At 41.3% G+C, this 26795-nt stretch overlaps 1 protein-coding gene across 2 annotated transcripts in view; it reads right to left on the reverse strand.

Annotated features, from left to right (window-relative positions):
* Positions 1-1650: 1650 nt before the first annotated feature.
* The window catches only part of GOLGA3 (golgin A3), a 173973-nt gene continuing 148828 nt past the window's right edge, over positions 1651-26795 (reverse strand). For both annotated transcript variants that reach the window (XM_077461724.1, XM_077461723.1), the window contains exons 20-24: positions 22400-22532; positions 16331-16453; positions 13740-13904; positions 8656-8816; positions 1651-7660 (exon numbers count right to left, since the gene is read on the reverse strand). In XM_077461724.1, the coding sequence (XP_077317850.1) occupies positions 7465-7660; positions 8656-8816; positions 13740-13904; positions 16331-16453; positions 22400-22532 (778 nt within the window). In that variant the 3' untranslated portion in view covers positions 1651-7464. The remainder of the gene's footprint in view (positions 7661-8655; positions 8817-13739; positions 13905-16330; positions 16454-22399; positions 22533-26795) is intronic.

The raw sequence follows: 26795 nt of genomic DNA on the forward strand, positions 1-26795 counted from the left end.
TACTATACACTATACCACACTGTGTTCCAGACATTGGCGGAGACTTCCAGTAACACAGACTAGTCTGTGATTGGCTGAGCACCTCTGTTGTAGACCAGACTGTAGACTAATCTACATTGCTTGCTGTGATTGTCTGAGCACCGCTGCTGTAGACCAGACTGTAGTCGGTGTTCCGGGATGTCTCCGCTCATACCCGGGGGCCGGAAAACAGTGTGGTCTACTGTATGACTATGTATGTAACCCGCAGCTACATACATACACTTTTATCGCACATACAGCCGCTGACACCTTAGGGAGAGAGAGAGAACTGAATTTAATACTAGTTCTGATTTAAGTTGAAATTTAATAAAGTCTAAGACTTTAAGTCTTCTTGGTCTTAGTCATTTTATTTTTATATTATTTATATTTGTTAGTTTTTTATTTATTTTATTTTTTTGTTATGCTTCAATGTGCACTGACTGCAGTCTGCACTGCAGGATATGCTGCAATAACTTTAATTTATAATGTATTTTATTTTTATCTCAATTTATTTGGGTTGCTTTATTAAAGTACTGTAATTTACATTACTGGACTATTCTTTTATTCATAAAAGTAATTATTCAATTGAATATGAATACTATAATGAATAATAATATAAGACAATTTTTATATAAATCATTTTTTTTTTTTTTTTATATATAAACAAAGCCATTTTTGGTTTCGGTGCTGTTTCGGTATTGGTTTTCAGCCTAGTGTATTTTTCGGTTTCGGCACCAAAAAACCCATTCGGTGCACCCCTAATAAAAATGGGAATCTTGGTCTCATTTCGTATCCACCAGAGAATACAGCAGGGCACTTGTGGAAGGGGAACCAGGGGTGGAGGGAGGAGAGAGAGAATCTAATCACCTTTTGTTTTTTCTTTTTTTTTTTATAATGTGTTTATGTATAATCGGATGAAAAATGAAATTATATATTTAAGATATGTTTTGCGATACGCATGCAATGAAATTGTATGTGTGTTAATGTATAAAAATTGTTGAAAATAAAATGTAGAATTTCCAAAAAAAAAAAAAAAAAGACAAATTTTATCCAGAATCGTGCAGCTCTAGTAATGACCATGGTAATCATGGCTTCTGATCCACCATACCGTGGTCAGTTTACATCCCTCAGTCATCATGCTGTGTGGTCAGTCTCTCCCCCTTCCTCCCTGCCTGTCAACTCAGTAGTCTGTGTAGACTATTCCTGTAAGTAACATGTATATAAATCCCTTGCGATCCCTCTGTTTTATCAAATATAAACCACAGTATGTCAGTTTAAATTATAATCCTAAATAACTTCTTGCACAGTGCCTCTGTGCGGTCAAGTGACCTCCCTCTACTGGCTGGCATACGTCAGAGGGGAATCTCTGCCCCCCCCCCCCCACCCCCGCTGCTCTCCTTAGATCAGGGAAGGAGAGCGGAAGGAGGTCAAATTACCACACAGCGGAGCTGTGCAAGAAGGCGTTTAGGATTTTAATAAAAAACAAAACAAAAAAACACTGACATACTGTGCTTTATTTCTTCCTAAAACAGAAAGGATGCAAGTTATTTATACAGTATATGCGACTTAACAAGAACTTTAAAGGTGGAAAATCAGAAAATATGATTTTTACTAAGACAAGAAAACAACATATTAACAAAAATAGTTTATTTCACAAAAAAAAAAAAAAAGAAAGAGACTCCTTATGCACATATCGATCCACATGCTTTACACTGCATTATATGTACAGTTTTAACAGTTTAAAAGCTGTAACATTATATAGGAATATACCACATGTAATAATAATAAAATGTCCTTAAGATACATTTTTCCTTTCTATAAATAATAGCACAAACATTGTCAATGAAAACAATTCCTTGACTATACAACACATTTTCAAGCTATCCACCAGATTGTTTCACAACTTGCCACAGACTGACAGAACACAAGTCATCAACCCAAAAAGATTATGTTACGGTTTTACGATTGTTATAACTTAAAAAACAAAAATAAACTGTGCAACAATCAATGTCTACTTTCAGCAGTCTACTGCAAAAAAAAAAAAGATGTTGACTATACACAGGATACTTTTCTAGCAAATTCATCCTCTTGATAGCAACAAAAAAAACCTCTGTCGCCATATGTATGTTTATATAACAAAGATATTGGAAGCCTGCCTTGATCGATTCCATTGTTTTTAAAATTGAAAGGCGGTTGAAATGTCTAACAAATTGCCTGTAGTAACTGCCAGCTCAAAAGTTTACCCAAAACCTTTACTACTAATAAATGCTGGTGGGTGTAAGGGATGCTGATCTCTCTCTAGAGTCCTGACAGTGAGCATTCTCTACTTGAATCTCTAGTGCCATCCCATAGGCCATTCCTAACACATCTGGCTTTAGACCATGCAAAGCAATCGAATTCTGCTGTTTGACATCTTCCATTTATTCAGGTGGAGCCCCAGAGATCTAAGCAACAAAGATCCACTGACTACTATCCAGTACATACCATCAGTTAGTTAAGTTATTGATATACAGTATGTGTTACTTTTGTAAGTTGTGACAATAAAAAGCTTTAATGCTGAAATCTGGGCTAGAAAATATTGTTTATATACAAGAGCCATGTGTATTCCTACTTGAATCCTTGTGTACCTTCTGTGCATTAATCAAACATAAAACAACGCCTATACTTTAAAATATAAAAAGAAAAATGCTTCTGAACCATGTAGCCATCCAGAGTAGGATAAACCCATGCACTGGCTAAAGTGTCTCCACTGAATGAATCCGGCAACCAGGTGCTATCCACAAATATGAATCATTTATTGACTACATGGTGGTTATACTGGACAGAAGGCCAACGTGTTTCAGGTACTCAACCTTACAAATACTACATCTATAAAACATACAGAACAAATAAAATAGACACCCCAACTCCTAAACTCCCTGCATGTCAGCATCAGCTGCTGTAAACCCACTGTCCACTACTACAGAATTCCTCCTTAGCTGAGTTAAGACACACAATCAAGACTGGAAATGCATACATTTTAATTGCAGAAAGTGACAGTTTTTGAGTCTAAGAAGAGGGGGACAGTTCTCAATAAGTCACTGGTCTGGGCTTCAACAAAATGGCGGCTTCCAGCAAGAAACAGGAGCAGTGCTGGATGCATTTTACAGCACACACTAATTTTAGTAGCATAATTATTAATGTGGAATGTTTTTCCCTTGCTAAAAAACAGGTATTGTATATCACAAAAAATAAAAAATAACTTAATGAAAGGAAAAAAATAAATGTATGCTACTGTGAACGGCAGTAGTCCATGTATAAACCATTCAAAATGCATAAGAATGCCGCTTATCAACTTATACAGAATCAGTAGCCTCTATGGGCATATGTAGAAACAGGCATTTTACCATTTGTAAGTAGAATGTCACCTCCAATCAAGTCCTACTTTCATGCCCGGGGAGTTGTCCAAGTGCCCACTATGACAAGTCAATAAAAGTGGAAAGATTGGTGGAAAGGGTTAATGGCTTTTTGATACAGGTATGAAATACTCCCTCATTAAGCTAATACAATCCCCAGTGTAATATTGTTGAGGGTATTAACTGATACAGTCAGTGAAGGTATGTGGTATGTATGTGAATCCAGTCAGTAATGTGTAGTGCGTAAACAAAAAGCAAATCTTTAGCATGTAAATAATTTCTAACACTAGGCTTTCACACTAGAAGATATTTTGTAGGTCTCCTTTGCAATAAAAGTTTTTAAGCCGACAACAAGATTCGAATAATTGTACACTCAAGCTGCACAAGAGAAGCTCAGAGTACACTCTCAACATTCCAGGTGCTTATGCACAGGAGTAACCTCATCTGGCAAATCAAGGCAGCCAAAGTCTTCAAACTCAGTGGAAGAATGCAGACACTGGGTCGCTGGAGAGATTGGTTTGAAAGGGATTTGAGAGGGGTTCAGCTTTAAATGACTTAAAGAATATTTGAATCTGGCTGTTATGGAATAATACAGAAAGAAAAAAAATGTAACCTGGAAATTTATATTAATGAATTCCTGTATTATAGTGCCTAGAATTAGTATACAGCGAGAATCACCAGCACATTTCATATGCAAAAATTGAACACAAAAGTCCAGATGGCCGCACTCCAATGAAAACGATTTAGTTATTGTTATAATAAATCCATGCAGCAAGGATAAAACCACTAACGTGTTTCACACCAGTACAAGACCAGTGAAACGCGTTGGAGGTTTTATCCATGCTGCATGGATTTATTATAAGAAATCATTTTCATTGGAGTGCGGTCACCTGACCTTTTTGTTCAATTTTTGCATATGGTTGCATACTGAGCCGCACCCACGCTTGAGAAGGGAGAGGTCATTAGGAAGTAGACACCTGGAGCTGGTTCTTCTTTTTACCACATTTCATTCAGAAGCCCACTGCAATGTCCCCCTTTTAAATTGCACCCAAATCCACACCACAATGATGTGCGTTTTTTGCATTGCTTCTAAAAAGCAGGCACAGATATGTTTTTTCTGCTTGCTACCGTGAATTGGCTGCTTTAAAAGGAGAAGTTCACCTTTTGTAACTTTACACTCATATTCAGGGTGTAATATGTAACATATGCACTAGCCCCTGCTCTCCCCGATCCACCGTTGTGAAAGCTGGAGATCACCCCCCTGATAGCTGTCACACTCTGCAACAAATGTGGCCATCCACAGTGTTCTGTGGATAGGAAAACTATAAAAGTCTGACAGCCTTTGCGGCTGTCGGCTTGTAGTTCTCAATAAACTACCAAGGTGCTGTTGAGCACTGTCGTAATTCATTCATGCTTCCCGTCACAGTGTAACTGCCTGCCCATATAGGAGGTACGGCCAGACAGATACACAGACAGTCTGTAGGACCGTGGTATTACAATTCCGATTTTGTGATCGGGGGTGCAATGCTTTACAGGTCCATTACAAAATAAATAAATGCATATTTTTTTACATACAAAAACAAAATGTGAATTTATTATTTTTTTGTAAAGGTGAACTTTTCCTTTAATGCACAGTACTGGCGCAGACAAGTGTGAAGTCAGCTTAAAGGTCTCCTCTAAGGATAACATACAGAAACAAAAAAGTGTTTTAGGGAGTTACTGTACTTGTTCTATGATATTGTGCTCACCAATATAAAAAAAAAATTTCCCCAAATATTAATAATGATATCCCACTTTAAGTTAGTTTGCAGTTTTGAGATTTCAGAGTTTTGGTGCACTAGCAGACAGCTAGTTTACCGTTCAAGCTTATGTTCAAGATTACTTCATAGTTGTGACACATGTGTAAATGTCATAGGAAATAGCATTAGTGAAAACACAGGCTGAAAGAAATCTGTAGGCTGGCCTCTGCTACGAAAAGTGCTAGCTTCTTGGCTTTTAAGCTGATCCAATGGTTTCAATATTTTCTGATTCAACGAGAAAACAGAAAAAGATATGAGATTATTCATGCTGCATACCTGTTCTGCTCCAGTGAATTAATGGACTGAAGCTAGTCAGATAACTAGAATTTTCAGAGAGGACAACAATGACAGCTAACATATTGCTCTCAGCACAGTTTTCCTTATAATGTTGTCTGAAGTTTTTATTGTTTTCACTTTGGAGCAGCATTAAAGAACCAACATTGCTGTCCTAAAACCTTTGAACAGTACAGGCTACACCATGCTGAGATTCTTTTTTTGAATTGCTATTACAAAATTTTAACTTATTGTACCTAGATAAATAAAACATTAGCAGTGTGAATTTTTAGCTCAAACGTAAAATAATTAATAGGAAAAGATGCAGCATAGGGGAAAGTAACTTCATAAGTAAAGCAAATAAAACCACACGTGTCAGCTGTAGGATACCTTTCTTTCTGCAAACAGTAATCCAGGAAAAAAAAAAAAAAACATTTCTGACAACCAAAATGCACATGACTGCAAATCCAGGTCAAAACAAACAAAACCTTTTGTATGTTATAGTAAAAGGAGGGCACTACGCTAACCATTTTAGTGGCAGATGCCATCCTAATGGGATCTTGCAGGCAGCAAAACTATAAATTCCAAGATACAGGTCTAGTAATGTTAGAATGAAAAATTACCCATATGGCATAAATTAAGGGGCATTGCTTTGTAAGGTAAAAAGGTGCGGTGGGAACAGAACATTCAAAGAAAATCTTGATACAAATTATATTAAATATGAATGAAATAATATTGTTCCATCTAACAAATTCAACTTAAACATATACAAATGATTATCTATTTACATTCAAAAGTAGTATGAAACATCATGTAACTCAAAGTGCACATTAAAATCACAATGATCAATGTCAGTTGTAAAAATCAACTTCTGAGTGCAATACAACACATATGCACAGAATGGTACATAGACCGAAAACGCTGAAAATAAAAAGGTAACAACAAAGATCAGAAAATAAAGTATAGTATACCTAGCCATTGGATGGTCAATTTAAAGTGGATTTACAGTTGTGATACACCCCACCTACTTCTGACCCATCTGCATCTGTCAGACACCCCCCTACCCAGTTGTTCCTCATTATCAGGCCTAGGGGCTTTGGTTCTGCAGTTTTACAGAAACAATTCAGCCGTATGAATAGTTAGGTTTCAGTCTGCCAAGCAATGTTCACAGCAGGATGATGGTCCTGCTTCTGCTTTCTAGGGCATTTTTACTATGGAATACCTATTGGTATTATTGCATAGAGGTATCAAACCCAGATGGTTTATTTTCTTATTAACCAGGAAACCCAGCCATTGGGACACTAGTGGAGTGTTTTCTAACATTTTATGAATGCAGAAAACACATTTAAACAATAAATTACCCATGTATAGATTTTATTATTATACAAGTATTCCATTATGGTGTGCTCATCACAAAAAGGACTACAAGTCGTATTTAGGATTGATTTGCAAGCTATATTTTTAGGTTTATTCGCACAGCAGTTAATGAAACATTTAATGATGATCATTTAGCTGAATTGACTGCTGACATGAGTAGACAAGTATGTAAAACATCCTTATTCATCTGGTATAAACCTCCTCCACTTTGTGTAATTTGTGTGAGGAGAGTTCCTGAGATGACCCACAGATGAACTTCCTCAACAGGCCTTTGACAATAATGCCAGATGCTAACTGTAATCTTCCTTATGTACTGTTATAGGAAGGACCCCTGCACAAAAGCAGGATTGTTTTAGGCACATATATGTGTGTGATTTCCAACAGGTATCTTCCATGTTCTCTTCCAACGTCCAAGCGTCTTGGTTCTCTACTGAATATATATATATATATATATTATTTACAATAAATAATTGGTGTGTTAAGAGAGACCCTCTTACACTGTGCTTTTTGGTGTGCATATGTTTCTGGTATAGGCAGGCACACACAGAGTTCCTACCCTCCAGTATTAGAAAGCAGCTGTAAAATAACTGAAGAGTTCAGAATCATTGTTCAGTTCTTTTTGTCTCACTGTTATTGAAGTTCTGATCGTTCTTGAGGAGACCAGAATTAGTGAGAGGCAACTGGACAGGTTCATCCAAGTCCTGTAGCTGTCCTTCAATGTGGTTCCAAGAGGTCATTGATTCATGTACAGTAAAAGTGTGTTCTTCCATTTGACGCTGAAGACTGTCCATTTCTTGCCTGAAAATACAAGTGTATGTGTATGTTAACAGCGGGGTACACATAAAAAAATTACAAACTGTACAATTATATCATCCTTGGTAGAGGGCAACTGCTCTTATGTTATTCATATCTTTTTATAGATGTATATTTAAAACTTACACTTATTTGGGCAACTCTTCCTACCCCCTACCCCCAACCACCTTGTCTTATATTCCCCTGTCTCCAATTCACCGGCAATTTGGCTATGCACTGACCAGCCTCCTATCATAATATTCTCTGCTGGACATGTTCATGGGCACTGCTATCTGCATCCAATCCTATGCAGGATTAAATGGAGTTGCGGTACACTTATGTGGGTCCAACAACCAAGATTCTGATAACAGGCTGTGTGGTGCCTAGAGGACTGCATAGAAGAGATCTTGATGGATTGGGAAAAAGGTTAGTATGAGACAAGTACAGTATATTATCAATATTTGTTTGCTGTAAGAAACACAACGTAGCAAGACGTCATTAAATTCCAAAACCTTGTAGGTACACTTTATCATATTTCGATTTGGAAACCCAAATGTCAGTCTACCCCAAAGTAATATTTTAGTTATAAGTGGAGTATGGTGCAGTGACTCATCCGTCTTCTTGTATCCTCTTGGAAACTCCAGTAGCAACTCTTGAATGGCACAACTCCTGGATGTGTTCCCACCTATTTTAAGATATTTGCATTGTTCTGGCCACCTCTGGATGTTCCCAGTCTTCCTGCAGCCTTCTTTATTGTTAAAACAAAAATCAAAGACGACAATATCTATTCATAAAAGCCAGAACATCTAGGAACTAAAATGGAAAAACTACATCCATAGTTGTATATCTGAACCAATCAAATTAGTTATGAACTAATTCCCTGGATATCAGAACGAATCAAACATTCTTAGAATTCAAAGCCTGACAGAGAGGTTGTTTTATTCTATATCTTATTTAAATAATTTAAAAGAAAAAATAATATGTAGTTGTAAATGTATTACTTTAATTGTTGAAGACAGCTGTTTAGATTATTCAAAGGTTCTTTGCTTAAAGAAGTAGGTTTCAGGAGCTCCTCTAGTAGTGAAGCTGGTACTGGGCAGTCTGGTATCTTAACTGGAGTTACTGGATTGGATGAGGTTATATCTCCTTTCAACTCTTTCCGCTGAATAAAAAGAAGAAGATTAAAAACATATTAGAAACAGTTTTAAATGGATATCAAAGTATATTTAGTATGAGACACAAAAACAAAAAAGAATCAAAAATGATTAAAAAAAATTATTATGCAAATCACAATGTGTTATAAGGATGTAAGCACTGACAAATAGAGAAGCTTGCTTTACAATGTGCTGTGCAGTTGTGGGCACTCAAACAGCAGAAGTTGCACATACTATTTTGAAAGGGGTGTGCGCACTGACTTTATACATAACCATAGTAAGATGGAATGGTGACTGCAAGAAAATGAAGCCTTTTTGTACAAAGTGGTTATTTAGACTAGAGAATTGATGTGTAATGCCTACAACTACACCTGTGACTATATGAGAAGGTTTAAATATTAATGTGAAGAGTAAAAAAACAAAAACAAAAAAAAAAACGGGGAGGTGTGCACTGCTGAGCGCCCTGTCCTCCCGATGCTGGCAGGCTATTTTACAGACATCACACATCCGCGATAGTCATGTTGGCACACAGCTCTCGCCCTCCTGAGTCTGCTGAACTGCAGCAGGGCAGCCTTACTTGCTCTGTGCATCTCAGTCAGAACTACGCACTTCCAAGGACAAGATGGCGCCCACCTGGACCACAGGGAAAACCAAGCCTCCTCCCCCTGCTCAGGCGACGGTGAATGTCTGTGAGGACTCCGCAGAGTACTCAGCTCCCCAGACTGATCTACTGGCTCCTACATCCAGGCAAGTAAGCCCTGATGCCCCATGCATTTCAGCAGACCAGGCTACAACTCCTTTGGCCCCAGGGGATTCATCTAGATTTGAAGCTACGACCCTTCTGGGCAGAGTTTGAGTCCTGGGCTATCAAAATGGAAACCTCGCTCCATAGAGACTTAAATGCCCTTAAACAGCAGGTTTCCACATAAGGAACTGCAGTATCAGCCCTGACTGTCATCCAGAATGACCATGCGGTCCATATAACATCACTTGAGACTGCATTCAGGGAGCATTTGCACTGTATAAGGCAGCGCCAGCTCCGCATAGAAGACCGTGAGAATAGGAACCGCAGGAATAATGTCAGGTTGCAGGGCATACCATAAGCATCATCTAGCATGGACTTAAAGCCCACGGTCATCACTATCCTCAACCAAGTTCTGGGCAGGGAGGCCTCGTCCCCTATCAAACTAGATCGAGTGCATAGAGTGGGAGGGCTGAGAAGGGATCACAGTGGTCGATGTGAGAAACGTTCTCTGTCGGATGAACTACTATACCCTAAAAGACAACCTAATGCACAAGGCATGGTGCTCTTGTCCAGTGGAATGCGATGGTGCCTCAATTAAGCTCTACCAGGACCTTTCTCGCAACACTCGACATATGCGTTGAGTGGTCCGTCAAGCTATTGCAACCTACACCTGGGGCCATCCTTTCAGCAATAAGGTGACCAGCAGCGACAGTCAATTTGTCACATCAGATGCGGACCAACTCCATGACTTCTTTCTGTAGAAAGAACCAGTAGAAGTTCCAAATTGGCTAGACCCGCCAGACGACCGTTCAAGACTACCGGCCATAAACCACTCCCACAACGTCATAGGAGTCCAAGGTCCAGATCGATGTTTGCGGACTCTAGAACGCGACGGCCTGCTTCACCAGAAGATTGATCCGGTTTTCCGTCACTGATCATTGACATGATCCTGGTGTGCCTACATTCAGCACGACTCAGGGATTGCATACGTTGCCTACATCATCTACTAGGTCTGCACTGGGAAAGTTTTTTTTTTTTTTAACTGCAATGTCCCCTTATAGATACAAATCCTTCAAAGTACTGGATCGGACACCTCATGGTCGCGTGGTTAATAGAACTTTGGGCCCTTTCCCTGTTTGCTGGTGTGCCTGGCCCAGCTGAGGTTTGTAGGGGAACTATTGAATCTTCTCATCTCTGCTAAATGTATTAACTTTATATGGTATAAGACTTTGAGGCTCAGGTTAGTTTTCCCGCGGGGATTGATGACCTACTGAACCCTCCAGATTGACCCTTGAGTGCTTCAATAGTAACACTTGTGATACATCTACTCAGGGGACCTTACAGTTACTGTTCATGGTTAACGTATTATTGCCAGATTACATCTTTTAGGGTATACTGATTTCAGCTGTTTCATATTTAAGCTGCAACCAACAGGTGTGTTCCAAGTAAAGTTACTAATGCCTGTCATGCTGTCGGGAAAACACTTGAAGCCAACATCACCCTGTGTGCAAATTATAGGCCCATATCCCTAAGACCCCTTTCACACTGAGGCACTTTGCAGGTGCAATAGCGTTAAAAATAGCGTCTGCAAAGCGCCCTAAAACAGCGGCTCCATTCACTCCAGTGTGAAAGCCCGAGGGCTTTCACACTGGATCGGTGCACTAGCAGGGCGTCAGAAAGTCCTGCCAGCAGCTTCTTTGGAGTGCATTAGGAGCAGTGAACTCACCGCTCCTAGAGCACCCCTTCCCGTTGAAATCAATGGCCAGCACCGCTGAACCGCCGGCAAAGCACTATTGTAGCAGCGCTTTGTGGGCGGTTTTATCCCTTTTTCGGCCGCTAGCGGGGGTTAAAAGCTCCCTGCTAGCAGCCAAATAGCGCCGCAAAAACAACGGTAAAGCGATGCTAAAAATAGCGACATTCTACCGCTGACGTCTGGGCGGCTCAGTGTGAAAGGGCTCTAATAGGTTTAGATTTAAAAATATTTGCTAAGGTCATAGCCAATAGAACGCAGCCATTGATGCCCCATTTGATACACCTGGATCATGTTGGGTTTGTAAGGGGACGTGAAGCCAGAGACATTCTGAAAACCCTTCTCTTAACTGAACATGCTTGTACTCACAATATCCCCCCATGCCTTCTCACTGTCGATGCAGAAAAGGCATTTGATCGGGTCGACTGGCCAATCCTTTGTTTGTCCTTAATGCAAATAGGTCTGGGCCCCCACATGTTATAGCGGATCATGTCCCTGTACTCCTCTCCGTCTGCCAGACTTGGTCTCTATTCATAATGGGACATGACAAGGCTTTGTTCTGTCTCCTCTCCTTTACGTACTTGGTATGGAACACTTGGCCATTGCCTTGCGCAGTAATTCTATTAAAGGTATTTTGGTAGGCCTTAAGCATACCAAGTTGGCCCTCTTTGCTGACGATATGCTAATGTTTGCGACCCAACTACGGTTGTCCCCATCTCCAATATTACACAGGAGTTTAGAAAGTTTAGGAAAATTTTTAATTTTAAAGTGAAGCATAGTTAATCAGAAATACTCAATATTTCGTTGCCAAAAGAGGCTCATCAACAAATTTCAAACACATTTCCTTTTAAGACCAGTTCCACCTCCATTCACTATCTATGAATCCATGAACCCACAGATGTAACCCAGTTGTTTTCTAAGAACTTCACCCCCCCCCTATTCCATAGAACCAAGATAGATCTGTCCAACTATGCAACCGGGCGTCTGTCTTGGCTAGGCAGGGTGGATACTTTGAAAATGGATGTTCTTCTATACCTGCTCCAAACAATTCCTATTCACATACCTTCTTAGTTTTTTAAAATGAAATGAAAAATGAAAATTGGAGAACATCTCCACCAGATGTTCTCCAATTTTATCTGGAAAGAGGCCGACCTAGGATACGCTATAAAACACTTTGCCTCCCGAAGACTCTGGGTGGTGCTGGAGTTACAGATGCCTCTATTTATCATAAGGCTGCAATACTCAAGTGAATACTGGATTGGTTCCACCACTCCATCTAAATTATGGGTTCAATTAGAAGTCCATATGACCCTAATCGATCTCTGTGCTTTACAGTGGACAGCTGCTGTTCACCTGAAGGCCTGGCAAACAGTACATATCTTTAACAGACCGATTTCCTCTAGATTCATTTCTAAGCCAATGGGGCCCACGACCCCCTTGTTTGTGACTCCGGCCTTTCCATCGGCTATGCCTGGGCTGGAATTGAGACCCTGGCAAAGAGAGGATCATCGGTGACACGCCAAAGTCCTTCGTGCAGACCCCTGCTTGACCGCAACCACCCCCTCCTTATTACTCTCTCAACATCCAACTAATGGCGATATCCATCACGCCCTCACCTCAGGTAGCCCTTCTATCTATGCTCCCAGGGCCACTCAAATCAGTAAAGAAAGACATATTGCCCCATTTCCAGGCTACGGCTAGGATGGCAATATCCAGACACTAGAGGTTGACAACCGTACCTTCCTTGGGTGGATTGGGCAATTGAAGTGGACCGAATTAGAGACCTGGAACGAATGGTGGCACAGGAAGTGGGTAAAGATGAGCAATTATCTAAGACTTGGACCTTGTGGTCTACGTTCCATTATTACACAGTCATCTCCTGGGCTGAAGGAGACCCTGTCCCTACCACTGTTTAACCTAGATGGAGTGTCTTCTATCCATACCTTTTCTGTTTCAAAGCTTATTCTTCCTTTTCTCAACACCTCTCAACATATGAATGTAATCTTCAAGCAATCGCACCGCAACAAATTTGTTTCACCTAAAGGAAATTATGTGATCCATGCAACAATCCCCCTTATCGAGAAAATTTGATCATTGAAATATCATACACCTTGGTGTGTTACTATCCAAGTTTCCACCGCCCATACAGCAGATGGTGGTGTATACCAAGTTCAATTGAGTTATGTTATGGACTTACCTAGACACCAACGTTCAGAATTAAACAAACATACAAATATGACACAACTTATATATAATAATTGCGTTATGTGTACAATTTCCCATCTCTCCTATGTTATATTTTCTTACATAATAAAATCAGATTGAACTAAAAAAAATAAAAATAAAAAAAAATCACGTTAGAGGGTTTTTTTTTTTTTTATCTCATGGGAGTAAAATATTTTTGCTTTAAAAGATAAATGACACTTGGATAAGCACCTTCTTTAGACGACCTTGTCTAAGATCCAGCTTCAGTTGCTGATTTTGCTGCAGCAAGGTTTTCATGCTATTCTTCAGCTCAATCACCTTTGCCTGTAGCATAAATTTATCTTTTTGGGTCATAGTAAGATCCTCTCGAACAACTTCAAGCTCAGACTTTAGATTCTAAGAAGGACAGAAAGAGCAGGTAAAAAAAACAAGGCTCCAAATAAACATCCAAATATATAAAATCAAACAATTACCTGCGTAAAATGTATCTATGATACAAATGAACACACAGTTTGCGAGATGTCATACTTTTTGTAATTTTCATGTGAAAATGCACAAAAATATGCCCTCTGACATGTTTATATGTGCAGGTTAAAGTGCACCCATCACTTGCACCTTAAGTATTAAGCAACAGGGAAACCACATTATTGAACTTTCTGCCTAGCAAAATGCTGTGGATCAAAAAGTATAGCTATCCCTGTACAGGCCACTGTCATACAAGGAACGTAATGATTATTTTCAATGACTGTTCCTTTAGAGTCTGTTATGACTGTGTTTGGAAGCAATACTTGCCCTTCAGAAATGAAGAGATCGAAAACAAAATAGGCCAGCACATTTACCAGTCACTTAAAACTGACTATTTAAAATGCCTCTGTAAATAAGTATCAGAAATTATGAACTTTTCTGGGTCAGCCACAAAGCATCTGAAAGTCAATCAAGAAACTAGCATTCTCAGCAATGGCGGCCTCCATTCATCTCTCATGACAGATTCTCTTTAGGTGGCTTTGCTTCCATTTAAATAAAGACAGCTTTTTAAGGCACTTTTGCAAATGTGCTGGTTGAATGTATAACTTAAAGTTCTTGTTAACCCACTTCCAGTAATATACACTATCTGTTCTGTATCTTAATAGAGTGCCCCCGTCTCTGGGTTTCATAAAAAAAAAGAAAAAAAAAAAAAACGTCACCGTATCTCACGGCAGCTCCCGGCACTCATGTAACCAGCTGTGTATCCCCCCTCTGCCAGTCCTGCAGAAGCAGCGGGCACGGCAGAGGTTTCCCCGCTCACGCCAGCAGGACACGAGAATGAAAGGAGACACGGCCGGTCACGTGATCACCATGAGATACGGTGAAGGAGGTATTTTTTTAATGAAACACAGAGACAGTGGGGCATTCTATTAGCATAAAGAACGGATAGTATATACCGTATATACTCGAGTATAGGCCGACCCGAATATAAGCCGAGGCCCCCAATTTACCCCCAAAAAAACTGGCAAACTTATTGACTCGTGTATAAGCCGAGGGTGAGACATGCCTGTCCATCCCTGTGTGTGTGTCCGTCCATCCCTGTGTGTCCGTCCATCCCTGTGTGTCCGTCCATCCCTGTGTGTCCGTCCATCCATCCCTGTGTGTGTGTGTGTCCATCCATCCATCCATCCCTGTGTGTGTGTGTCTCCATCCATCCATCCATCCATCCCTGTGTGTGTGTGTCTCCATCCATCCATCCATCCCTGTGTGTGTGTGTCTCCATCCATCCATCCATCCCTGTGTGTGTCTCCATCCATGTGTGTGTGTGTGTGTGTGTGTGTGTGTGTGTGTGTGTGTGTGTGTGTGTGTGTGTGTGTGTGTGTGTGTGTGTGTGTGTGTCCAGCCTACCTTTGTCCCGAGCCTCCGTCCCGTGCCTTGCCTCCTTGCCTCCGTCCCGTGCCGTGCCTTGCCTCCTTGCATCCGTCCCGTGTCGTGCCTTGCCTTGCCCCCGTCCCGTCCCGTGCCGTGCCGTGCCTTGCCTTGCCTCCGTCCCGTGCCCTCTTCGTCGGCGGCCATTGTAAAATTCAAAAGCTGCGCCGCCGCCTTCGCCTGTGATAGGCGGAACACTGAATTTCCCAGCAGCCTGTGTTCCGCCTATCACAGACGTCGTATCATCCTCGTCCGTAGTACGAGGATGATACGATGTCCGTGATAGGCGGAACACAGGCTGCTGGGAAATTCAGTGTTCCGCCTATCACAGGCGAAGGCGGAGCCGGAGGCGCGGCTTTTGAATAGAATGGCCGCTGTCTGTCTGCTCGACACGCTGATCGAGCGGGCAGACAGCGATGACTCGAGTATAAGCCGAGGGGGGCACTTTCAGCCTCAAAAAAGAGGCTGAAAATCTCGGCTTATACTCGAGTATATACGGTAGATATATTTTTTATTCCTGCAGCAGAAGGGGGATAGGGTGGAACTGTCACTAGGTGACACACAAAAGGGGGGGAGGGGGGTTCAGGGGCTCAGCAGCCATGATCATCGTGGTCTGTTTGCAGAGGGGAGTGGATATAGCCAGGCAGGATCAGCCAGGTATTACAGATGTTACAGGGGGCCAATGCACACAGCACAAGCACTGTGCAACATGCTTTAAAGGAACAGAATCTGTGTTTTTTTGGGGGGTTAACGCTTTAACATATACATCACACCTTCTAATGGGCGAGACTTCTAAATTTTCTACAGCGCTTAAACACAATATTAAAGTTTTACGTGGTTTCATTTTTAGGTTTAGAGAGATATTAATAAATGCATATCAAATGTCTAGATGGATTATAAATCTGTGAAGGAGTGGAAGTATAGTGTACCTGAAGCAAGATCTGGACACTTTCCAACTCCCTATGACTGCGTTGCTCAGTCATGTCCAGTTGCTGCTTCATAGACTGAAGCTCATGCTCCTTCTGTTCCAACTGCCATTTAAGGTCTTCCACCTGAAAAAAAAAAACAGATATAAAAAGTTACAGTATTGCTACAGCAAACAGGAAAGAAAAAAACCTTCTAAATTGTGTAGCTGCACAGGTTATAATGCCCGTCAGGTTCTTAATGTTTTTTGTGCCCAACTCCATGAGGCCACAGTTTGAGTAGGTCTATGTACCACATTATTCTGCAGCCAATTTTGGCGCAATGAGAATCACCAGGACCCATTCCTCTTCTACACTGCACAGCTGTCAAGTTAGCATCTTCATCAAAGAAAGGCATAAACCAGTTAAAATTTAGTGCAAGTAATCATCAGAGCATCTACTTCGAAGGCTAGAGGATCATAGGTCTTTGCCACAGATTTGTTTAGCTTGTTGTTGAACCTGGAGACCAGCATTACCCCCATCTGATTTTTCCCACCTTTGACAGAGATTTTGAAAGACCACCCCCCAGATCTACGCATTGACCGCCTAGAAAATCTGCCTGCCAATTGTTCACTCCAAGAATGTGGATGGCCAAGAGGGGTGGAATGTAAGTTTCTACCCATGAGAGTATTTATTTCAATACTTGTTTCTTTCAGGGCTGCTAAGCTTCTGGTGCTCCCTTGATTACTAATAAAGGCTACCGTTGTGGCATTGTCATACTATACTTTGACTGGGTGACCTTGTAGAAGGGAGGTCCAATACTATAGAGACCGTCTGATGGCTCTCCGTTTCAGACTGTTGATGGATAGTTTTTCTGCTGTGAGGACATGTCCCCCCCACAGTCAGGGAGTTGTAGACTACACCCCCAGCTTGCAAGACTCATATCTGTTGTTACCATGCTCCAAGTCCTGTTGGGTATTAATTTTGAATGCAAATTTTGATTTAGTTTGTCATAGTCTTTTGACTAAAATCCCATTTTAGTCGTATTTTATCATCGGAAATGTTTTAGTTGTATTTTCGACTCAAATATCCAGTACATTTTAGTTGACTAAAATTGAATGGGTTTAGTTAAATCGTAATGCATTACTTAAGCATTTCGCTACAATTACCAAACTCATGATATACGCAAAGTAAAAATCGAATATTTTGTTATTATTTGTGGTATTAAAGGGGTTGTAAACCGTCAAGGTTTTTCACCTTAATGCATAGGTGCAAGGTGAAAAACCTTCTGTAGTGCAGCAGCACCCCAGAGCCCCCCTTTTACTTACCTGAACCCAGTCTTTCCAGCGACAGGGACGAGCACAGCAGCTTCAGCCTCTGTCTCAGGTTCTCAATGGATAGATTGATAACAGCAGGAGCCATTGGCTCCTGGTGCTGTAAATTAAAGCCAGTGACACGGTATACGGGAGTGGGCCCCGAGTCCTGCTGTCTTTGTCAATGGACGCAGCAGCAGGACACGGGAGCTCCCCCGCACGAGTACACACATGGAAAGCGGCTCTCCATGGGGCCACTCAATAAGAGGAGGAGCCAGGAGCACCCCTGGGGGGAACCCCAGGAGGATAGGGGCCGCTCTGTGCAAAATCCTGGCACAGGAGGAGGTGGCAAGTATGACATGCCACAGATTTAGCGGTTGTGATATAGAACGTCTTTATAAATAAAACCAAGTTTCATAAACAAAAATAGCGTCAAGGAGCAATGTGATTGCTGAACCCAAATATGCAGCCAATGTCATTAAGAACTATCTCCAGCATAAAGAAGAACAAGGAGTCCTGGAAGTGAAGGTTTGGCTCCCACAATGCCCTGATCTCAACATTATCAATTCTGTCTGGGATTACATGAAGAGACTGAAGGATTTGAAGAAGCCTACATCCACAGAAGATCTGTGGTTAGTTCACCAAGATATTTAGAACAACCTACCTGCCAAGTTCCTTCAAAAACTGTGTGCAATTGTACCTAGAAGAATTGATGCCGTTTTGAAAGCAATGATTATTGATATATTGATTTAATTTGGATTTCTCTACTGTTCATTTACTTTCAATTTTGTTAATTAATAAAAATAAAGTATTAACAATTTTATTTCTGGAAGCATTCTTAATTTACAGCTTTTTTTCACACCTGCCTAGGATTTTTGCACAGTAGTTTACATCTTGAAGATAGTTTTCACAAAGGAGAGTGAAACCAGAGGCCTTTGAAAAAGAATAGATAAGAACTAGTAATCTCTGGGATTGAAGACCAAAAATGAATTTCCAGGTGTGATAACAGATCTTCCTGGAATGAGGCTTTTCTTGCTTTTAGCAAGGTAGAAAGTAGAGATTTTAAATCCCTCTTATCCTTTGAATACAACAGTCATGCCATTAAACCTAGAGACGGAGAAGCAGGATGGAATAGAAGACCCTGAGAAAGCAGATTTAGCCTTTTGGAAAGTGGCCAGGGGTAATCTGCTAGAAAGCCCAGTATATCTGTGTACCAGGTTCTTCTGGGTCAGTTTGTTGCAATTAGAATCATCGTTTTTTCTTTTTTGCTCTATTGTCAAACTATTATTATTACACAGGATTTATATAGCACCAATTGTCTGCGCAAGTACTTAACAAAATTAAGGCAGACATTACAGTTACATTACACTTTGGCACAAGAGGAATCAGAGGGCCTTGCTCATTAGATGATAATGGAGGGTCAGTTGATACAAAAGGTAATACCTGTGGGGGATGAGCTGATGGAGGAAGTAAAACTGTTTATTAGTTAGAAGCAGGATAGGCTTCTTTAAAGAGAATGTTTTTCAGGGATCATCTAAAGATGGATAGATTAGAAGACAGTTGGACAGATTGGGGTAGGGAGTTCCAAGGATGGGAGAAGCTCTGGAGAAATCCTGGAGGCGAACATGGAAGGAGGTGACAAGGGAGCTTTTCACTTCCTGTTTGCCATATTAATGTGCTCTCTCCAGCCAATGTCTTTCTCTTGTCACTCCTGCTGTCGTCCATATGTTTGCTACGACTCGTTACCGAGCTTGGACTTGTTCTTCAACTATGCTTCTGCTTGATCCCAACCTGCAAACACTTGTTACCAACCTTTGGCTTGTTTACTGCCCATGCGTCTGCTTGATCCTTACCTGCTATATCTACTACTTAACCCCAGCTTGCTCACCACCTGGTGGAGTGATCCCAATGACCACGCCCTGGTACTAACACACATCAAAACCCACATCCACCATCAAGGCCTCTGGTGAATACCACTTAGTGCTTAGACTCCACACCTCATCTGCCAAGATGATCTACTCATGTATTTATGCTGCTGCTCGGTGGAAGCCTCTCAACTGCTTAAGCTACTGTTCTCCGAGCCCGGCCCGGACTGCGTCAGACTTCTTTTTTCATTGAGAATCTCAATGTGACATAACTCCCAGATTCCAATTCTCAAGCATGTGTTTCTACAGAAATAAATGTATTTTCTGGGAGAAATGCTTTTGCTTGGGCTGTGTCCAGGACCAGACCCAAATATCCCAGGCAAAGGGGAGACTGAAGAGCAGATTTGTTGAAATTGATCACCGGGCCAAAAGCCTTGAGAATCGGAAATTGTCTTGTGGGCATTTTCTAAAAGGAGATTAGTCATTCAGTAGAAGGTCATCTAGATAGCCTGTGACCTGGCTGCCCTGGGTTCTGAGACAGGAAAGTAAAGGTGCCAAGACCTTTGTGAACACTTTGGGAGCAGAGGATAGACCAAAATGGCAATGCAACAAACTGGAAGTGGTCGTCTGCCAATGCGCTGATGCTGGTGAGGTAGGCAAATAGAAATATGCAGATAGGCATCTTGATTGTCCACAGATGCCATGTACTCCTCTTGTCTCAGACAGGCAATTACTGACCTAGTGGATTCTATGCAAAATTTTTGTATTTGAAGAAATTTTTTAAGTGATTTTAAGTCCAGAATAGGATTAATACCCCCATTCGGCTTTAGTACAGTTTCAGTAGAATCCATTAAACCGGTCTTGTGGTGGTACTGGCACAACTAATCCCTGGGACAAGAGCTGGTTCAGGGCATTCTGCAGATCTAACTATCCTTGGGCTGTTTTTGGTTGATTTGAAAGAAAAAAGCAGAGTAGGTAATAGAGGTTTCAACTCTATTTTGTACCCCTTTGAAACCACCAATTGAACCCACAGGTCTGAGATATCTGTGACCCAAGGAAAAGGCCCATCACTGGCCTTATTGTGACAAGGGCTTTGGGGAAGGTTTAAATAGTGATAAGAGTGGGGCTGGTCCACACATTAACTCAAATACTATTAAATATATATAATATCACGTGTGGTAACAACATCTGTGCAAAAATATATACGAAAGTGCTAGTGTGTATCAAAGTGCAGTGCAAACAATCGTATTGTGCAATATAATTAAAGTGCTAAAAAAATACTCAAATGATAAAAGTCACAAAATATTTAATTTATATAAAAAAATCTCTGCTTATAAGTGCATCAAGTGCTCCACCGCTGTGTGAATCCTTCACCGCTCTCACCAAAATCGATAAAATGATGAACCAGCAAGAGGACCACCGTATTTTCAAATGATCACCAATCATCGTTTTATGGTCAGATTCCCCTTACACAGATCACAGCAAATCATGGGAAAGACAAAACAGAAGGAAGGAGGCTCTCCTAGTGTAAAAACATCTCACAGGTAAATTAAAAAAAACTCTGGGAGCTTCCTTCCATGTTGTCTGCCCCACGATTTTCTGTGACCTGTGTAAGGGGAATCTGACCGCAAAATGGTGATTGGTGATCCTGTGGTCCTCTTGCTGGTTCATAGTTTTACCATTTTATTGATCAGGTGAGTCCATTTTGGTGAGAGCGGTGAAGGATTCACACAGAGGAGGAGCACTTATTAGCAGAGATTGTTTTTTTATAAATTAAACATTTTGTCATGTTTCCATTTTTGCCATTTCTCTTTATCATAAATTTTTTTTAGCACTTTAATTGCACAATATATATAATATAATTGTTTGCACTTTGGCTCTGTTATTTCTGACACATTACTTTGGGGAAGGTTTGGTGGCTTTTGTGGGCCAAGCCTTGCATAGAATAGAAGGGTTGAACTTAGGTTTTGAATTTGAAGCCTGGTTATGGTTAGAGTGGACAGGTGCATTGCGTTTAGAGAAGTTAAGGGCTCCTGAGAAAAGGTGTTTTTCACCTTCCCACATATGACTTCTTTGATTTGGTAAAGTGCCTCACCACACAGACATCTTCCTTGGGAAGGCATACGTGTCAGGCATTCTCCCCAGCCTACTCCAATACTGCCTTAATAACCCCCTTATTCCTTTCTGTGTCTTCTAGGTCCAGCATATCGGAAATGGATATGCTGGAAAGACAGGAGTAGGAGACAAGGCATAGTGTGTTTGGGCCCTGGAAAAAGATGACTATACTAAGGCTGTAATCTCTGCATAATTTGGTGTATGAGAAGTCAAAGATGAATGACACTAGCTTTCATTTTGTTCAGACCGCATCTGTATCCAAGGCCCCCCCCCCCCTTTTTTTTTTTACTTTACAGATATTAGCATCGCATTTTACAAATTACATTAGATATATTTAGAATGGATTTATTCTAAAACTAAGCATTTCCGTGAATGTAATCAATCAGCATACTATATCCCACCCCCAAAGTGTTTATCAATAGGAGGATATGGAGGAGGAGGGAGGGAGGAAAGGGAGTGTAATTTACCAATTTGTCTATGCCCACATGTGACTCTATAGTCATGTGGGCTGCATAGATAAGAAAAAGGAGCAAATGAAGCGCTTAGAAGGGAATTGAAATTGAGCATGCTCTGTAGAGGAAAGCAGCTGGTCTACAAATTCTCAACCTGCAGTGAGGGGACACAGAGAAGATGGGGGGGGGGGGGGGGGTGACATCTGAAGCCAGGATCAACTAGGTAGGTTTCACTCTACTGTACACAAAACAAATGCTTTAGTGGCTTTGTGAGTATGCACACTCTTTTAAATAACACGTAATGAGAGTTTATCATAGTCTGGGTTTTAAATTTCAGAAGTTCTGTATTACCTCTTGATTTATTTCAGGCTTTTTGCTGAGTTGATCGTCCAGGTCCCTCTGCAACAGCACCAGCTGGGAGCGGGCTTCAGCAAGTTCCTGCTGGAACTGGGACAGTTCTTCGGAGTGTTTCTTATCCTGAGTCCTACAGGGAAAACCATGGCAAACAATCACATTGAGCCTGCTGCATACATAAATCCTTAACATTTTATGAAAATAATGTCTGTAATCTTATGTCTTTCGGTTAATATATTTACTGTAAACATACATGATGGCAAATATTGACATTTGTTTCACACACACTATACAGTAAAACAGCGCAAAAAGCAAAGTGCAATAATCATCTTGCATTGGTCCAATATCAGTGCATTCTAACTGGTAGCTATACAGTACTTTCTATGGTTTATTGAATAATCAAGATCACGTTTTTCAGGTCTTGTGAGTGTGTAGGAAGACAAAAAAATTCTATTTTTGCATTCGTCATAAAATCCTCATCTGAGTCCAAACAGAGGGACACAGCTTCCTCCCCTCATATGCCATCATTTGGATTGATTGCTATGACTAAACAGGTGTGAGTGTTTATAAGCCGTAAAGGTCCAGTGTCAATTTCTCCTGTAGGCAGCAGTATAACCCTAGGTTGCTCATTTATCATTAACCACTTACAGACCGGACCATTTTGCTGGTCAAAGACCAGACCACTTTTTGCGATTCGGCACTGCGTCGCTTTAACTGACAATTGCGCGGTCGTGTGATGTGGCTCCCAAACAAAATTGACGTCCTTTTTCCCCCACAAATAGAGCTTTCTTTTGGTGGTATTTGATCACCCCTGCGGTTTTTATTTTTTGCGCTATAAACAAAAATAGAGCGACAATTTTGAAAAAAAAACGCATTATTTTTTACTTTTTGTTATAATAAATATCCCCCAAAAATATATTTAAAAAAAAACGTTTTTTTTCCCTCAGTTTAGGCCAATTACGTATTCTTCTACATATTTTTGGTAAAATAAAATCGCAATAAGCGATTATTGATTGGTTTGCACAAAAGTTATAGCGTTTACAAAATAGGGATAGTTTTATGGCATTTTTATTAATATTTTTTTTTCTATTAGTAATGGCGGCGATCTGCGATTTTTATTATGACTGCGACATTATGACAGACACATCGGACATTTTTGACACATTTTTGGGACCATTGTCATTTATACAGCAATCACTGCTATATAAATGCAGTGATTCCTGTGTAAATGACACTGGCAGTGAAGGGGTTAACCAGTGGGTGGCAGTGTAGGGGTTAAGTGTTCCTAGGGGTGTGTTACTAACTGTGGGGGGCTGGGTTTTCATTTAGTGAACACTGATCTCTGCTCCAATCACATGGAGCAGAGATCAGCGTCACTAGTTGCTAGGCAGAATGGGGAAATGTTTACAATGGCATTTCTCCATTCAGCTGTCCCGTGAGAGGATCGCGGGTATGCCCGCGGTGATAGAGTCCGCGGGACCCGCAACCGGACTCATGGGGGTCCCGACTGGCATGCGAGTGCGCCGCTGGCAGCGCGCTCGCGATGGCAGGGCGGCAAATTTAAAGGGACGTACAGGTACACCCATTTGCCTGCCCGTGCCATTCTGCCGACATACATCAGCGTGCACTGGTCGGGAACCGGTTAAACTGTGACGCTCAATAGATTTTTATAACAGCTTACCTGTAAAATTCTTTTCTTTAAGTACATCACGGGACAGAGCCATAGAAATTACCATGTAGGTTATAGGCCACCGTCAGGTGATGAACACTGGCACACCCCAAGATAGGAAGTCCACTCCCTATATAACCCCTCCCACTACAGGGTGTACCTCAGTTTTTGTAGCAAAGCAATACACGTGTATACCAGAAAGAAGGGAGGGACCTCTGTGTCCTGTGATGTACTTCAAAGAAAGGAATTTTACAGGTAAGCTACAGGTCCTATTTTCTTAATCGTAATCACGAGACACATTACTATGTGGGATGTCCCAGAGCAAACGCTAACTGAAAGGAGGGAGACACAAAAAAAAAAACACCATGAGATGAGAGGACTTATACTGCAGCCTACAGCACACTGCTTCCAAAGGGGATATCCTCATGACTTTTTACATCTACTGGATAGAATCTGGTAAATGTATGGACCAAAGTCAAAGTTGCTGCCTTTCAGATTTGAGCTAAGGAGGCTTGGTGATGCACTGTCCACGAAGCATTAACAGCCCTTGTGGAGTTGCGCTTTGATTTGAAAAGGTAGAATCTTCCTCTTTAAACCATAATCTTGAACAATTACTTGTCAACTCCATTTGGAAATAGTAGATTTCATTGCTGCCTGTCCTCTTTTAGGACCTTCAGGAAAACATCAGTTTTTAGAATCTTAGCAGTCGCCTTCAAGTAGACTTTGCTCTCACCACATCAAGAGAATGTAGTGACTTTTCTTCCAAAGAACCGTGTTCTGGAAAGAATGAAGGTAGAACAATATCTTGGTTTAAATGAAAACTTTACACTACCTTCGGTATAAAGTTAGGACGAGGACACAATACTACCCTATCCTTGTGAATAATTAAATATGGCTCTTTACAGGAAAGAGCAGCCATCTCTGATAACCTTCATGCAGAAGATATGGCTACCAGAAAAACTAGTTTCCTTATCAAAAGGACCAAGGGAATAAACGGCGTATCGGCTCAAAAGGCTGTTTCTGTAATGCTGACAGAACTAAATTCAAGTCCCAAGGGTTCAGGGGTGACCTAACCAGAGGATTAAGCCACGTTACCCCCTGAATAAAGCTACGAACCAAAGCATGCAAAGCAAGTGGTCACTGAAATAATACAGATAAGGTTGAGACCTGGCCCCTTGACAGTACTCAAGGCCAACTTAATTTCTAACCCCATCTGTAGAAAGTCACAGATTCTACCTATGACATACTTCCTGGGGTGCCAACCCTTGGATTCACACCAGGAAACATATGCATTCCAGACTATAATATAGGATTCTGGAGGCTGGCTTCCTTGCATTAACCAAGGTAGATACCACTGAACCCGACAGCCCACGCTTCTTCAGAATGTGGGTCTCAATAGCCAAACCTTTAAATTTAGCGTTTGTAAGGTAGGATGGAATACCAGACCTTGTGAGAGAAGGTCTGGGCGTGGTGGTAAGGTTCATGGGTCCCCTACCGCCATCTTTATGATCTCTGCAAACCAAGACCTCCTGGGCCACAAGAATCACTGACTACCCTTCCTGTTTGATCCTGTGAAGAAGTCACGGAAGCAGCAGAACAGGAGGGAATGCATAAATCAGTGAAAACTGATTATACGGAAATACAAAGGCATCTGTTCTGCAAGCTAGTGGATCATTTTTTTCTTGACACAAAGTTATCAATCTTTTTGTTGACCCAGGAGGCAAACAGAACTACATCCGGAATCCGCCCATCTTTGACATATTGTCAGGAAGATATCGGGGTGAAGAGACCATTCTCCTAGGAACAACTGCTGGCGACTCAAGTAGTCCGCCTGCCAATTCTCTATTCCTGGAATGAAGACTGCCGACAGGCAAGGTACATTGTTTTCTGCCCAAGTTAGGATATGCTTCACCTCTCTCTGGGCCGCATGACTTCTCGTGCCCCCTTGTTGATTGATATAGGCCACTGCTGTGGCATTGTCGGATTGGATCCGGACAGGACAATTCCGTAATCTGAACGTTCAGGCCCTCAGGGCCAAGCACGCTGCACGAATCTCTAGAATATTGATAGGCAAATGTCATTTCTGACCCGGACCATTTCCCTTGTACAGGCCAGGACTGCTCCCCAACCCGAAAGGCTGGCATCTGTTGTTACCACCTTCCAGGTAGATGGTAGGAAGGATTTTTCTCTTTCTGCAGATTCTTGGTCATCAACCGAGACTCTGGTGCACCTCTGGAGACAAGCACATCTGGGAAATCTAGAGCTTGGTCCTTCTTGTTTCAAGCCAATAGGATACTGTTTTGCAGCAGTCTCGAAGGAAACTGAGCATAAGGAATGGCCTTGAATGAAGCCACCATCTTTTCAAACAACCTTATGCAATGTCGAATAGAAGGATTCTTCTTTGCCTAAACTAACTGAATCAGCTCCCTTATGGCACTGATCTTCGCCTGGAGTAAGAATACCCTCTTCTGGGCTGCATATATGATCAGGCCCAAGTATTCCAATCTCTTTGATGGTTTTAAGGAAGATTTCTCTAGGTTGGGAATCCAGCCTAGGTATTCCAGGTAGTCGACTGTGGTGACCATACTTTGGTCTAAGTGGGTTACCGACTGGTCTATCAAGAGCAGATCGTCTAGGTATGTTAAAATCGTTATACCTTGAGCCCTCAATCTGGCTAGAGGAGGGGCCAGAACCTTTGTAAATACTCGAGGAGCAGTAGCTAGT

Source organism: Lithobates pipiens, unplaced genomic scaffold (assembly GCF_037356315.1).
Source record: "Lithobates pipiens isolate NorthernLeopardFrog02 unplaced genomic scaffold, aLitPip1_a1.2 Scaffold_3, whole genome shotgun sequence".
Taxonomy (NCBI): Eukaryota; Metazoa; Chordata; class Amphibia; order Anura; family Ranidae; genus Lithobates; species Lithobates pipiens.